This window comes from Cinclus cinclus, chromosome 1 (genome assembly GCF_963662255.1).
Source record: "Cinclus cinclus chromosome 1, bCinCin1.1, whole genome shotgun sequence".
Classification (NCBI taxonomy): Eukaryota; Metazoa; Chordata; class Aves; order Passeriformes; family Cinclidae; genus Cinclus; species Cinclus cinclus.
The window spans coordinates 120,104,702-120,119,940 of NC_085046.1; the positions used below are offsets into that span (position 1 = coordinate 120,104,702).

General features: G+C 37.9%; 1 protein-coding gene across 1 annotated transcript in view; it reads left to right on the plus strand.

Annotated features, from left to right (window-relative positions):
* The window catches only part of KCNB2 (potassium voltage-gated channel subfamily B member 2), a 163,173-nt gene extending 155,024 nt beyond the window's left edge, over positions 1–8,149 (plus strand). Inside the window, exon 2 of the mRNA XM_062489547.1 lies at positions 5,987–8,149. Within this exon, the coding sequence (XP_062345531.1) occupies positions 5,987–8,149 (2,163 nt within the window). The remainder of the gene's footprint in view (positions 1–5,986) is intronic.
* The last annotated feature ends 7,090 nt before the right edge of the window (positions 8,150–15,239 follow it).

Below are 15,239 nucleotides of genomic sequence, written 5' to 3' on the forward strand. Positions count from 1 at the left end.
ACCTCTTTCCCAAGAGAAGATGCTTCTGAGAATATATAGCCAAGTGCCCAAGAAAGCTGATACAGTTCTCCAGAAGCCTTTCAAAAGCTGAACAACAGCAATTTTTTTCTAAAGGTGAAGTTAAAGATACTGCTAGGGAAATTTATGTGAAGACAATATCCTATATTTAAATGCAGAAAGAGAAGAATGTGTGACAGCCTGCTAGTTTTCAGTGTCTGTGGAGGCTAGAAATTTGAAAAGTATGAGACTATATTGCTGTCTATTATGCAAATAGTATAGATCCTACCCTAGATCCCACCTTAGGAAAAAAAAAAAAAAGGAAACACTATTGCTAATATAGTCTTACCCAATTCCAGACTGAAACCTGTATTAATCATACTGTACTGGGTGATCAGTAGGGTTCAACTGAAATTCCCCCTAGCAGCTGTATTTTTGTGTGAACCTAATGCATTCTTTTTCTCTGTTGTACATAAAAATTACACTGGTGTGTCAATTATAGCAGAAGCCTTTTCATATATCATATCATTTCACATATTGTATCAGTTGTTGCAGAATATCAAGGAGTAATTTGAAGGCAATTCCATCACACCTTTATTTTCTGCCTCAGTTGTATGCTCATTTTATGCAGAATTCCTTACAATGCTGGCAGTATTAAGCAATGAGATGGTGCATGGGGGGAAAAAAAACCACTTTTTAGTGGCAGTTTAATACTGGGAAACAACTACATATTCAGGAGATTGCTACCAGTCCTTGCACCCCAAAAATTAGAAACAATAGCATCTGGTGCAGGCTGTTAAGACTGCATCATTAATTCAAGGAATGGAATGTTTTACTATTCATTGCATCAACAGATTCAAATGCCTCATATCCAGCCCACAGGAAAGAAATTTAAAACAATCAAGTCTTTTAGAAAAAATTGCTATTTAAAAGAAAATATTTTTAAAGATTAAGAGGATCTGGATTTTTATGTGCTTTTGTAGTACCATAGCTAAATGACATAATGTGCCAGAATCTGTCATTTAATGGATTATATTCTGAAATGCAGGTTAAAACTAATATGTCAAGAACTGGGGTCATAGATTAATTACTTGGAGGGCATAAATTTTCCAGGTATTTGAGTCCAGAATAAGGTGTAGAAATATTACATAATAAACATGAATTTTTGCTGGGAAAGATTCAGTCAGTGGTGGTTTCTTTACTCTTCTGTATCAGCATAACCAGCCTTGCAGTTTGCTACACATCTTTCTTATAAACTCTGTGCTTCTCTTAATTCAATCTACATGTGTTCTATGAAAATTTAACAGTATAGTAATATCTGCAAAGTGTTCTTCATGAAGACTCAGAATAGGGAGCTCTTTTGTTCTTCTTTTTCTCACAGTTGTTCTTGTTCTTCCAATTTTTCCCCAGCATTTTTTTGCCTAATGAGTTGTGAAATCTAATCAATTGCAATAATTAAAACATACTGTGTGTGGAATGATGCACCACTTTAATTTCACTACAAAATCCCAAACAAATAAAAGCTTGAGATTCTTCAATTAAGAGAAACCAAACTACTTTACTTTGCTGTAATTTTTTCCCACGAAGAACAGACTCATGCTTATAGATGATACGTATAAAACACTTAAAATTTCAGGCTTGCTCTACTGCATATTTTATTGAAAGAGCTGGGAGAGTTCAGGCTTGTGTGTTAGCAGCATATGAAGGAATGGCTGGAAAAAATAGACAGATACTGGTTTTCAATAAAACACCCTGGGTGGAAACTCTGAACAGGAAAGTTTTGTGTCCAAGGCCTATAAAATGCATGGAGTTTATCAATGTCACACAGTGCAATAGGGGCTGCTATTCACTGACTCACCTCTTTTCTAGGATCTTTTGTATGCTGGTAAACATTCAGGAATAAAATAAATCCCTTATGACAGACTGAAATGCCAGTGTTTTTGAATTAAAATCAAATTGATGACAGTTGGGCAGATACATTCTTACAGTTTTCTCTTTTTTTAAGAACAATGCATGTCAAGTAATTGGGTCCTGATATTTTACAGCTTTTTTCCAATCCTGTTATTTACATCACGATTGTGGCTCCAATGAGGCTCCATCACCTTGACAGAAACTGCAAGCTCAACTATTCAGACCTGTGCCTTGTTCATTTGTTCTGTAAATTCTGAAAGTATAATTATGTTGCTGAGTATTTTAGAGAACTCAAGCCTGCATTAGCTATTTCACAGTCATTTAGGTGAAGTGGATAACCTAGTACACTTTATTTAGGTTTCCAACTTTAATACAGTGAAATCTGATACAGGCGACTTTCACAGTTTGAAAAGTAGTAATTGCTCTCTTATAGGGTTGTCTTTTGTCTGCCTCAGTCCTAGCTACAAATTTCATTAATCAGCCCTGCCTACATATGTACTGTTATTGCCCTCATTCTTTACTGAGATTGCTTTCTTTCACTAATGTTGGTAGCAGAAGTTTTAAAGACATGTATAGCCCAACTAAATAGGACAGATTAACCTAAGGATGTTTTCTGAATGGACTGCATGAAGGATGAAGACAGATGGTCTATAACTCACTTGGCAGGAGAAATGAGTGGATCTTATTCTCCGATAAATGTAGTTCAAAACAAACAAAACAAGCAAACAAGCAAGCAAACACACAAAAAAAAAAAAAAAAAAAAAAACAAAAAACAACCACCCAGTACTGGTATACTGGTAGAGAAAAATTCAAATACACACCACACTGTGAGCAATTTCTGCTTGTGCTTAGAGAGCTGAATACCCACTTGGTGACCCATAGATGGAACAAGTTTAGTGCTATTTCTTGATTTCTCACAAAGCTACAGTGAGGTGGCCTTTCTATGTCCAGAGCCTCTATCACCACTGTGACCAGTCTCTTTGCAAATACTATTCACACTTGCATTCTTAGCTGTGTTTCACACTTCTTGGGTGTTCCAGCAATTTTTTCAGATCCAATGTGTCCTTGGAACATCACCAAAGGAGTTTAACAGTACCATTTCTGAGAAATGAAAGTAAATGGTTTCATAAATGAGCTTAAACTGAGCTTTAAAACAGAAAAAAAATATTTTAGTATTTCTAATAAAACCCTGGATTTAATTAGGACTTCCAACCCAAATAATATATTTTTTCCAAGTGTTATAATAGTTTTTGTATCATTTTAGCACTTTGTTTACTCTCTCAAAGCTGCTCATATTCCTTAGAGTATAAATAACTAAACTTTCTGGTAAAGCCATGAGGTTTGCTGATATTAATTTTTCTCTTATAATATTGGTTTTTTAAAAGACAATGACCAGCTATTCCAGGCAAAGTGGAAAGCTGTGAGGTACAGATATGCCTGAACTTTATCAAAATGTCTTTTTTCCATCATATGGCAATTTATATGGAACAAGGCCTGCTGGAGACAGATGGGGTTCACCTGTCTAAAAGGGGGGAAAGGATTGTAGCAAGAGTGATTGAGAAGGCTTAAAACTAGGTTGGAAGGGGGAAGAGAATAGAACCAAGTTCAGAGATAAGCCTGGGGGGAGCATGCCAGTGTTGGGGGTGAAATCAATAGCCCACCTGAAGTGCACGTACATGGCTGAACACAGCATGGGTAACAAACAGGAGGAGCTGGAAGCAGGAGAGCTATGATGCAGTCGCCATCACAGAAACATGGTAGGGACACTCACATGAATGGAGTGTGGCAATGGATGGTTATAAGCTCTTGAGAAGGAACAGGTGATGAAGGAGAGGTGTGGGGTAGGTCTGTACATTTAGGGAGTGTTTCAAGTGTGTAGAGCTCAAGAACAGAGAGCTGGAGGCTGGCCAGTGTGACACACATGTACAAGAAGGGTCAGAAGAATGGTCCAGGGCACTACAGGCCTCTCAGCCTGACCTCGATGCTGGGGAAGGTTATGGGACAGATCTTAAGTGCACATCACGAAGAGCACAACCAGGGGATCAGGCCCAGCCACAATGAGTTTGGGAAAGGCAGGTCCTGCCTGACCAACCTCATCTCCTTTTATGACCAGGAGACCTGCCTAGTGGATGAGGGAAAGGCTGTGGATGCTGTCTGCCCAGACTTTAGTAAAGCCTTTGATATTCTTCCCACAGCATTCTCCAAAAATGACAGCCCACAGCTTGGACAGGTGCACTCATCACTGGCTGGATGGCTGGGTCCAGGAACTGGTGGTGGTCAATGGTGCTACATCCAGCTGCCATCTGATTAATAGTGGAGCCTTTCCAAGGCTCAGTATTGACACCAGTCCTGTTTAATATTTTTATCCATTATCTGGATGAAGGGATTGAGTGCACCCTCAGTAAGTTTGCAGACAGCACAATGTTGTGCAGGAGTGTTGACTTGCTGGAGAGCAGGAAGGCTCTGCAAAGGGATACAAACAAGCTGAATCAATGGCCCAAGACCAGCTGTGTGAGGTTCAATGAGACAAAGTGCTGGGTCCTGCACTTCGGTCACAACAACCCCATGCAGTGATACACACTTGGGAAAGAGTGGCTGGAAATTGGGCCAGTGGAAAAGGACCTGGGAGTGCTATTCAACAGCAGGCTGAACACAAGTCAGCAGTGTGCCCTGGTGGCCAAGACCACCAATGGCATCCTGGGGCCTGTATCAGGAATAGTGAGGCCAGCAGGACCAGGGCAACAATCATCTCCCCATACTTTGCACTCGTGAGGCTGCACATTAAGTCCTGTGTTCAGTTCTGGGTCCCTCACTACAAGAAAGACTTTTAAGGTGCTGGAGTGTGTCCAGGGAAGGGTAACAAAGCTGTTGGAGGGTCTGGAGAACAGAGCAGCTCCCAGGTGTTATGATGAGTAGCTGAAGGATCTGGAGTTGTTTAGCCTGGAAAAAAGGAGGGTCAGGAGAGACTTTATCACTCTCTACAACAGCCTGAAAGGAGGCTGTAGCCATGTAGAGGTCAGCCTGTTCTCCCAGGCAACCAGTGGCAGGATGAAAGGATATGGCCTCAAGCGGTGCCAAGGGAGGTTCAGTTTGAACATCAGGAAGAATTTCTTCACTCAAAGGCTTGTCAGGCATTTGAACTGCTGCCTAAAGAGTCAGCAGGTCTTGAAGCATTCAAGAAACAAGTGATGTGACACTTAATGCTATGGTTTTTTCGGCATGGTGGTGTTTGGTCAAACATTGGACTTGAGGGTCTTTCAGCACTGGAGATCAGATCTCTTTCAATATTAATGTTTCCATGATTCTCTGATTCTAAGATTCTATGAAAGTGAGTCATGAAATATATTATAAAAGCTATCTCATTAGACAGAAAGCAAAAGTTTATTTCTTGAAAGCCCTTGTCTACTTACACATTTTAATAATTATGAGAAACTCGGTTCACCTTCATAATACTCTTTAAAATCTTGTTCTCAAACTAATTCAGGACCAATACCTTCAATTCTTGCAGCATCTGAAATTTGTCCAAGCATGACAATTCAGCAGGACTAGTCTGCTGAACAGTGCTTCCTGTTTATTCTTAACTTTTTCTTCTTAAATTTTCAGCTCATTTTTTTTTTTTCTGTCTAAGAAAGTGTGCACTATGTAGTACTGAATTACCATCTTACACATGGTATTCCCCAATCAATTCTCATCACTATGTAAAGTTTTACATAATTGCAATTAATGCAGAAAATTCATAATGTTCTACACATTAGCAGGAACTATATACCTTTCACTTGGTGACTTGCACTAATAAACATGACCTCCTATTATAATTTTTAAATGGTAAGACCAGTTATGGCCTGCTTTATGAAATGAATTGGCTTACTGCAGGAAGTAAAGCAATCAGGTTTTGACCATGTCTAAGATGAGTCTAATATTTCCTCTGTGCAAAATTCAAAACAATAAAATAATGAGCACAGCAGCAAAAACAGATTCCCCCATTCTGTGTTTGACACATACACATTTGAAAAGATTTAATCAAACCCTGGTACACTGGTATCAGTCTAACCAAAACATTTTTTATTTTGTTTTACAGATTTTGGCCATTGTGTCCATTCTGTTCATCGTCCTGTCCACTATTGCTTTGTCTCTTAACACACTGCCAGAACTTCAAGAAATAGATGAATTTGGGCAGCCAAATGACAACCCTCAGCTAGCACACGTTGAAGCTGTGTGTATTGCTTGGTTTACCATGGAGTATCTTTTGCGTTTTCTGTCCTCACCAAATAAGTGGAAGTTCTTCAAAGGCCCATTAAATGTCATTGACTTACTGGCTATCTTGCCATACTATGTCACCATTTTCCTCACAGAGTCCAATAAAAGTGTCCTGCAGTTCCAAAACGTCAGACGTGTGGTTCAGATATTTCGAATTATGAGGATCCTAAGGATTCTTAAGCTCGCCAGACATTCAACAGGCCTTCAGTCATTAGGCTTTACACTCAGGCGAAGTTACAATGAACTGGGCTTGTTGATACTATTTTTAGCCATGGGAATAATGATATTTTCAAGTCTTGTATTCTTTGCTGAAAAGGATGAGGATGCTACAAAATTTACAAGTATTCCTGCGTCATTCTGGTGGGCAACAATCACTATGACAACTGTAGGATATGGTGACATTTATCCTAAGACCTTATTAGGTAAAATAGTTGGAGGACTTTGCTGTATTGCTGGAGTGCTGGTCATAGCCCTGCCCATACCAATTATTGTGAACAATTTCTCAGAGTTTTATAAGGAGCAGAAAAGACAGGAGAAGGCAATTAAGAGGAGAGAAGCTCTTGAGCGAGCCAAAAGAAATGGCAGTATTGTCTCCATGAATCTGAAAGATGCCTTTGCTCGCAGTATGGAAATGATAGATGTAGCGGTAGATTCAGGAAAGCTTGGAGAGCCACTCAGTCCAAAGGAGACACCTGATGACAGCCACCTGTCCCCAAGCCGGTGGAAATGGGCCAGAAGAACAGTGTCTGAAACAAGCTCAAACAAATCTTATGAAAACAAGTACCAAGAAGTTAGTCAACAAGACTCCCATGAGCAATTAAACAACGCTGCAGCATCCTCCAGCCCACAACACCTCAGTGCCCAAAAACTGGAGATGCTGTATAATGAAATTACTAAAACTCAGTCTCAGCCTAATCTTAATGCTGGTTACCAAGACCAGTCAGCAAAGCCACCCAGGTATGAAGAAGAAATAGAAATGGAAGAAGTTATAGGTCAGAGAGATCCACTGCCAACTGGGCCTGCAGACATTGTAATGGACATGAGAAGCACATCCAGTATCGACAGTTTTGCCAGTTGTGCAACTGACTTCACGGAAACAGAGAGGTCTCCCCTCTCTCTGTTTCCTGGCTCTCACTTGCAAATGAGATTTCCAACTGATGCTGTTAACCTGGAAGAAAACCAAAGAGCAAGAAGTTCTCAGTTTATACCATTTGCAAAAGACAGAGGATTTTCTCCAACTGATGTCACCTTTGACTACAATCCAATCAACAGAGCTGTTATCAGTGATGGCAGTGGATCCCAAACTGTTTCACATGGTCATTTTCATTTTGACACTGCCATGGAAAGCCCCAAAAGCTCCCTGAAAGGTAGCAACCCATTAAAATCTAGATCCCTTAAAGTTAATTTTAAAGACAATAGAGGTGGGGCTCCACAAACTCCACCAAGCACGGCCAGGCCACTGCCAGTGACAGCAGGAGTAGACTTCACACAGGCCACCCCTCAGCACATCAGCACCATACTCCTAGAAGAAAATTCCCCCCAAGGTGAACGGCCTGTACTTGGTGCTGATGCATCTGCACTTGGTCAGGGACCTTCTAAAAAATCATCCCCTCTCTTTCCCAAACAAAAACTTTTCACTTTCCCTTCAAAAGAGAGGAGGAGCTTCACTGAAATAGACACTGGAGAAGAAGAAGAATTTATGGAGTTACATGGCGTGAAACATGAGAAAAAACAGGATATCAAGACAAATTGCTGTGGGGATAAACAAAGTGATGGTAACAATTTAACAGGGGAGCCACAGGTCACCTCTTCACCCAAAAGCATGAGCCACAACTGTACTCAAGACATTTACCATGCTGTGGGTGAGGTAAAGCCAGATAGTAATCAAGAAGGCCACAAAATGGAAAACCATTTATTTGCCCCAGAAATTCATTCAAGTCCAGGAGAAACTGCTTTTTGTCCCACACGTGAAACTAGCATGTGACTAGTTACAGAAGCAATAAAAGTATCTTTTCTTAAAACACAGTTAGTAATGCCTATGAACTAAAACATGGAAAGCCTCAACAAAAGTGCATAAAATGTTATTTTTGCATGGCATGAAGAATTGTTTAGTTTAAATACTGTTTAATTTTAAAAAAGACTGCTTTTGTAACAAACTGAAAAAAAACAGGGAAAAAAATAGGCAAGAATGGTGAATACAATAAAGAGAGCTTTATTAGGAGCCAGTGGTCTGCAACATCTGACATTTTTGATCCTTTCACTTATGATTGTAGACAGGTTTTGAACTCTGTTAACTTTTCCTTGGTTACAATGAATTTTAGAATTTGCACATGAAAGGATGAAATGTCAATGCATGCATTCATAAGGATGTGAAAAAAGGTGCTTTGAGCCTGCAAAATGCATATACTTGTAAATAGTTTGGGGTTGGGGGAAAGCTACTGTTAACAAGGATTTATGGAAAAAGCATTTCCTGGGACACAGGTACTTCCTTCACAGCGTGCTGCCTGGAGGTTTTGTACAGACTTATGTTGCAAAATTGCAACTTCTTCTTAAAGCATCTCACGTATCTTGCTTTCTGTTAAAAAGCTCATGAGTATATCTGTTAATTAAGGACTACAGTATTTTAGTTTATCTGTGCTATAAATCATTATGTTTTTTTTCTACTTGCAGAACTTCAGTTATTGCATTTGTCAGTTTAATTAATGATCCTGTGAGGAAAAGCAAGGATTTAATGACCAGAACTTGAAGCATTTGATATTTTTATAGAAAATTGCCAACATTTCATAACTGAGAAAAAAAATGTTCCACTTTAAAATTTAAAAATCATAGTTATTTCTGCCGCAATAAATAGTGCCAAATGGCTATTCAGATATATCTAAAAGTTTTCAACCTCATAGAATATACCTTGGTATTAAAAAATATTTCCCACACTCTTAGTTTTCCTTTGATTTAACACTATTTGCTTCTACATGATCTTTGATCTCTTACCTTTTGTTCTCCATCCACTGCTCATACTTCAGTAATGGCAATGTCGTTGAAGCTGTTAAGGACATGAGAGACAAGGTTTCTAGGGGAAAGTGGTACCTTTTGTTATCATAAATCATATGGCTGGAGAAAACAAGGCTTCACATACACGTGATTTGCCTCAGGTCTTCCATACCCCAAAGCTTGTTTGTGTTTTTCAGTTCAATCATTTGGAGTGACAGAAGATATCACTTGACTCACCAACTTTGCCTCAACCCATCTTTCCATAGTTGTTCTGAAATGGAGTACAGGATTTCCACTATACTGAAATAAAGGAAAACATCAATCATTCCACTGACAACTGCCAAAGCGTCTTTCATTTCTCTGATTTCTCCAGCTTTGTAAAAGAAAGATGCTGAACCAAAGCCTTCATTACAAAGTACCCATCTACCATCTGTCTCAAAAAAGCTACTTTTTATTTTATTCAGAATTCATAGCTTTCTATGCTATTTTTTTTTTTTTTTAAGATTGTAGGTTGCTTTAATTCCCTAAATCATAAAAAGTACTTTAGACCAATCCATGCATGGTTTGGAACAGCAGGCTTCTACTTACCATAGTGGAGCTAGATTAATTCTTACTTGTGTCTTTTTCTGTTACTTGAATATGTAACAACCGGGCACCTTAAGCATTTAGTGTAAAGGATTTTTGTTACAACAAGGCCCTTTGCTTGAAATGACTGGGCCAATGCCACAGACCTCACTCAAGCCTGGCACATAGAAAAGAACAAGTTTTAAGAGTCCCAAAATATTGTTCCTGATGGCTGGGCCAAACAATGAGCACAGCACCATTACTTAGGTGTTTTTAAAAAAAGTTTTCTATAGTTCCATCAGTTTTCTTATTTCTGTAACAAGATAATATTGAACTGTCTCTTCAGTCATTTGAAAAACCGAGAATATGTCTTTTTTTTCAAAGAATGTCTGGTCATTAATTCTCAAAATAAGTTTTTTTGTCATTAATTGCAGTTCATTTGAACTTGTTGCTGCATTCAGTTTTATGCATTTATATTGTATTCTGCGTAACACTTTCAATCGTTGTATCTCACTGTCCCCAAACTTAGCTCTTTAATATTTTATAGTAATTAATCTTCTATATTTATTTTTTAGTTTCTAGGTATTTTTGCTGACTAAAACTAAATGCCAGTCAATTTTTATATGCCTGAAGTGTTAGTTTGTATTTTCTGTGTGCAGTTTTATGAAATCACATGGGCCTGTTCAATTCTGTCTTTACATCCTAATGAACTATTGAAGTCCAAATTAAGACCAAATGGGACCTGGTCCCATGCTCTGGATCCCCAGAAAATTCCCATTCAAGTCAATGATGTTGTTCTGGCAAGACTGAGGTCTGTGTCATGTTTCTCCTGTGTGCTTTTTCTCCCAGGTGACCCTTATGCTTTAGAAAAGCCCCTTAGACCTATGCCACTTGAAGGAAAGGGAGGAGCCCAGCCACAAGGAATGCATTGCGGGAACAGAGATTTAATTCATTATAATCTCCTGAGCTAAACTTCATGCAAACCGGATTCTGGCCCATTAAAATCACTGAAAATTTGAAAGGAGTAAAGTCAAGGCCTCAATCCTTTCACAAATGAATTTCCCCTGAAACCAATGGGAGTCTGGTGGAAGAAGGGACTGACTGAAATATAAATGAGAAGAACGATAATCTCTCCCTCTTGAAAATCAACAGGAGCTTTAAATATAAATCAGATTAAAGACCAGGCCCTTATTTGTGGCTGTATTTTAAATGTTTTCAGAGAAGCATATTTATTTTGAAAGCAAAAGAAATGCAATTCACTTTATTAACAGATGCTTTATTTTTTTTAAATACTGCAAGCAAAATGATTAAGCTTTAGAAGTGCTTTTGGTATAATTTTTGTTATCTACTTTTGACTATGGTGAAAACTATTTCCAGAAGCACAGGTTTAGACATGTGGCTTTTCCAGTCTTGACTGTATATACAGGATCCACATCTGAATACCTAACTTGTATAATTCCTGATTAAAACATCTACTTGAGCAGTTGCAGGACTGAATCTAGCTTTCTATCCTGTACAGAAGGTATCAGAAGTGCAGGCCAGGATCACTTCATTCATCATGAGTTGATACACAGCAAATTATGCAAAATTACACAAATATATTTTTCTGGTTTTCTAAAACTTTGAAGCCATTTGGGATTTATTACCTATTCACCACAGTAAGGGAAGAATGTGTCTGAGTTCTAGAGTCAGTCTCTAATGCCAGCTGTGCAATTTCAAAACAACTTAAGGAGTCTTAGGAAGAAGTGACTCCTTTGTGCACCTGAAAGGGGTCTGACTCCTCGCATCACTGCAAAATGAAGAATGTTTGGGAGATAGCTTTGCAATTATATATTTTTTATATTTTTTACAAACTGCAGAATCGTGAATCCTGAATTCCTTTTCAATGACAAAACCAAATGCACATATTTTAAAAATGTTCACAGAGTAATTAGAAGAGTTTTTGAGTAATAGTCACATTAATCCAAATCTGGGTGGGGGGTGGGGGGGAATAATATATCGCACAAACTGCAGAGGAAGTTCCTACAGGAAAGCTGTTTACAGGGGAAGTATGTAATGTAAAGAATGTAACATGGAGTAGAAAGTTTTTGCACTACCAAATTTATATAAAATACACTTTTTTAAATGAAAACACAAAAGGCCTTTTAATGCTACATTGTATAGAATATAGAAGCCTCAGTGCTAATGCAGCAATCTAATGCACTGTGTCCTCACTTCACAATTGGTCTCGAAATTCAAACATTAGCAATGTTAGAGAGGTGGTATCTGACGTAACACCAGAGCAACGGACATGAAGAGCCTTTTAGCACGCTATTATGCAACCCAAAATGTGTACAGACAGTTGTATCTTTGTCTATAACATTCATAAATCAAAATAACAATTGGCTTCATAAGTCATTTCCTAACAGGTAATACTGGGCAATGTATTTGTATTCCTTGAAAAACAATGAGTTCCTTTAAAAGTAGACCTCTTCCTCTACATGTTCACTAAGCTTCTGTTTCCTTCAAGGTTTACCTTCAAGTTATTTAATTAACTGCTTCAACCTCATCTATAAACCACAGTCCAATAAAAAAGGCAGTTGCCTTCTTGAAGCTCTACTGCAGATACAGTCAGACTGGTAAAAATATCCAAGATTTAACTGATTGGCTTTTTTGATTCAAATATTTTTTTGAATCACTTGGATAGAAAATGTGTATTTTGATCATGCAGACATATATTAGAAGCAGAATAATGCAACAAATATGCCTCTTTTTTTTTTCTAAGTAGCCAGCACAGATCAAGAAAGAAATGCAAATACAACAAAGGGGGAAAGAAGGGCAGAAAACTGTAAGTAAACAAGGCATGTTTTAGTGTACTTTATAAAAAGAGATGTAATAAAACATATGTAAAAGAATCCTTGTTCACACTAAATGAGGTAAAAATGCCAGTAGCAAAAATATTTCATTTCTCTCCTTCTCCATTGTAATTTTAAACCTAGAACCAACAGGTTCAGTGATGCTATTACCCACTGGCTGCCACATGAATATCTGATCTGTAGTCATTTTTCAGAAGACTTTCCTGAAAAATAAGATATCACATGTTGGTGTCTTTATTGATGTGTGGATCTCTTCCCACTTCCCTCCCAACATCAACATTCTTTTCTTCTTGGGAGCAGAGTGTCTTGTTTGTCAGGAAAGTATTTGGTAGAGTGGTGCAAATGGCCAGATGCTGCATTTGAACCAAGGAACAAGAACTGAATGTCACTTCTCCCTGTTTTCTAGTTGTAAGGTGCTCTGAATTCTTCAGTGTCCTTACAGTGCACCTAGCCTTCATGCAAGAGCTTCCAGTGTTCTTGCAAGAACTTTTTTAAAAGTAGTTGACTGGTAAATGCTATTAAGAGAGCCATCTATCTAAGTGTGAATAATGTCTTTTGTCCAACCTAGTTTCAGTAGCGGTACTTAGCTTTAACTCCAGCTGAAATGCTTTCTAAAATAGATCAGGTGTTCTGGGAGCCAAACCCTTTGCAGGTCCTCTGTCAACTTCCTTAACAAAGGAAGGTTAGGTAACAGGCAGGCAAAAATGAAAGAAAAAACTTTGTTTTTATTTTGCGATGGTTTCTTGTTCAGCGATCATACACCATGGGACATCTGCAAGTGGAGTAATAGACTTATCTTTGTATTTTTTTTTTTTATTCCAGGTTTAAACAGTATTTTTTAAAACACAGCATATTTTAAAATACTAAAATAATGATATCTAGAAAGTATTACCCTTTAGTAAAATTGAGATTTCCAGCAAAACAGCAGTGATACTTTATAATCCTGTATTATTATTGATTGATATTTAGTTTTCCTTTTTGACACCTAACGCAGATCCTGATGAATACCACTGTGGAACAAGGAAGTAGCACACTAATATTACTGCTCTTTTTTCTCAAATGTAACTAAAAAGCATGGTATTAGCTAACTAATCCAAAAAATATTATTATCCTAAATATACCTATCAACTCAAAAGAATGGTGACCTGTCATTACCTTAGACATTGACTGTAGTCCTGTGATTAATATGAATCACGAATCTAGGAGTAATCTTTGTAATTAATGTAATTAGGGTAATTTTTAAACTCAGATAACTATTTAAATACATATTTAGCATCGGCAGGAATAACATACACTTCTAAATCTGGAAGTCTTTGTCTATGTTTACACTGGCATCTTAGAGAGAATCAGGAGACGTGAATCTCTCAATTACCCCCACTTCTCATGCTTTGGTTCACACAACCAAGTAATCTTACACCATGCAAATTGGACTACTTTCAGGTGAAGCTGAACAATAAAACTTCTTCCATGAGGGCACCAGCTATGCTTCAGGCAGGAAAAAGCATTGAGGCCCTGATACCAATATGAGAGCTAGTCCAAAAATTGTACCCTGATAGTGTATGCAAACTGTCAGCACAATCTGCTGTCCTCAGCGAATCTCCTGGTATTGTGCAACTTGCTGATGTAGACCAGAATCTCTACCATAGCTACTGTCTTCAGCCAATGTAGCTCTTGGCTAAAACACTTATTCAAGCAAATTTTGCCATTTTCATCAGTGGTATTGCATAAAAAAGCAATATGTAGCCAAAGATTAAATTGTTCCAAGTGCATTCCCCAAGGTAACCCACATAAAACCACTTAAACAATAAATTCTTCATAACCTTTAGATAGTTGTGTTTTGTAGTTTGGACCAAACTCTATATACTGCATATTTCTATAGTCAGTTTACTCTAAAGTTGGTGTTACATTTAATGAAGACAGTACAGACAGCAGTAGACTTACTCCAGAATCAGTGAATTATTAAACTGATTGCAAGTAGCTTTATTTCACTTAACAGTAACCCTTACTTTATACTGGTATGAATAAAGGGAAATTGCTGTGCATTGATGGAGGATCAGAAGCCCAGCTGGAGTATTTTGTGCTGATTTGCCATGTCTAGATATCTTTCTATTTGGATCACCAGCTGAAATTTCTTTAAATTGAGAAACTAATAGGGTTTTGATTGTGTGCTTTGTTGCTCTGATGTCTGCGACATACCTTGTACAGTAATGCAAGGAATAAAAAGCCTATTCCTTATCCTTTTAACCATTTCAAGGTGGAGGACATAAGTCTTGTAGTGATATTTTTGCTCTCAGTTTTGCTCAGATAGCATCTCTCTGTGAAGGTTCAGAATACAAAATATTTATGCCTGTTCTTGAAGTCCTTAAGCAGAATGCCAGTGGGAATTCTGCCTGTATAAAACTGAAGGATGGAGCAATATATTATAGTGTTAGGCAAAAGGAACAGTTTCTAACACATTACAAAATACATTTTAAAAAAACCAACAACCTACTGTTGGGGACAATCATGAGTACTTCTAGGATGCAGAGTTCTGGATTTATATGTCTAAATTGTCAGAGTTCTGCAGAGTTTTACCTGTACAACTCTGAAAAATCAAAGGAGCCATGCAGATAAGCTGAAATGGAGGGATTAGTGTTCAAAGAATCTGAGCATTGAATACATAGCCTA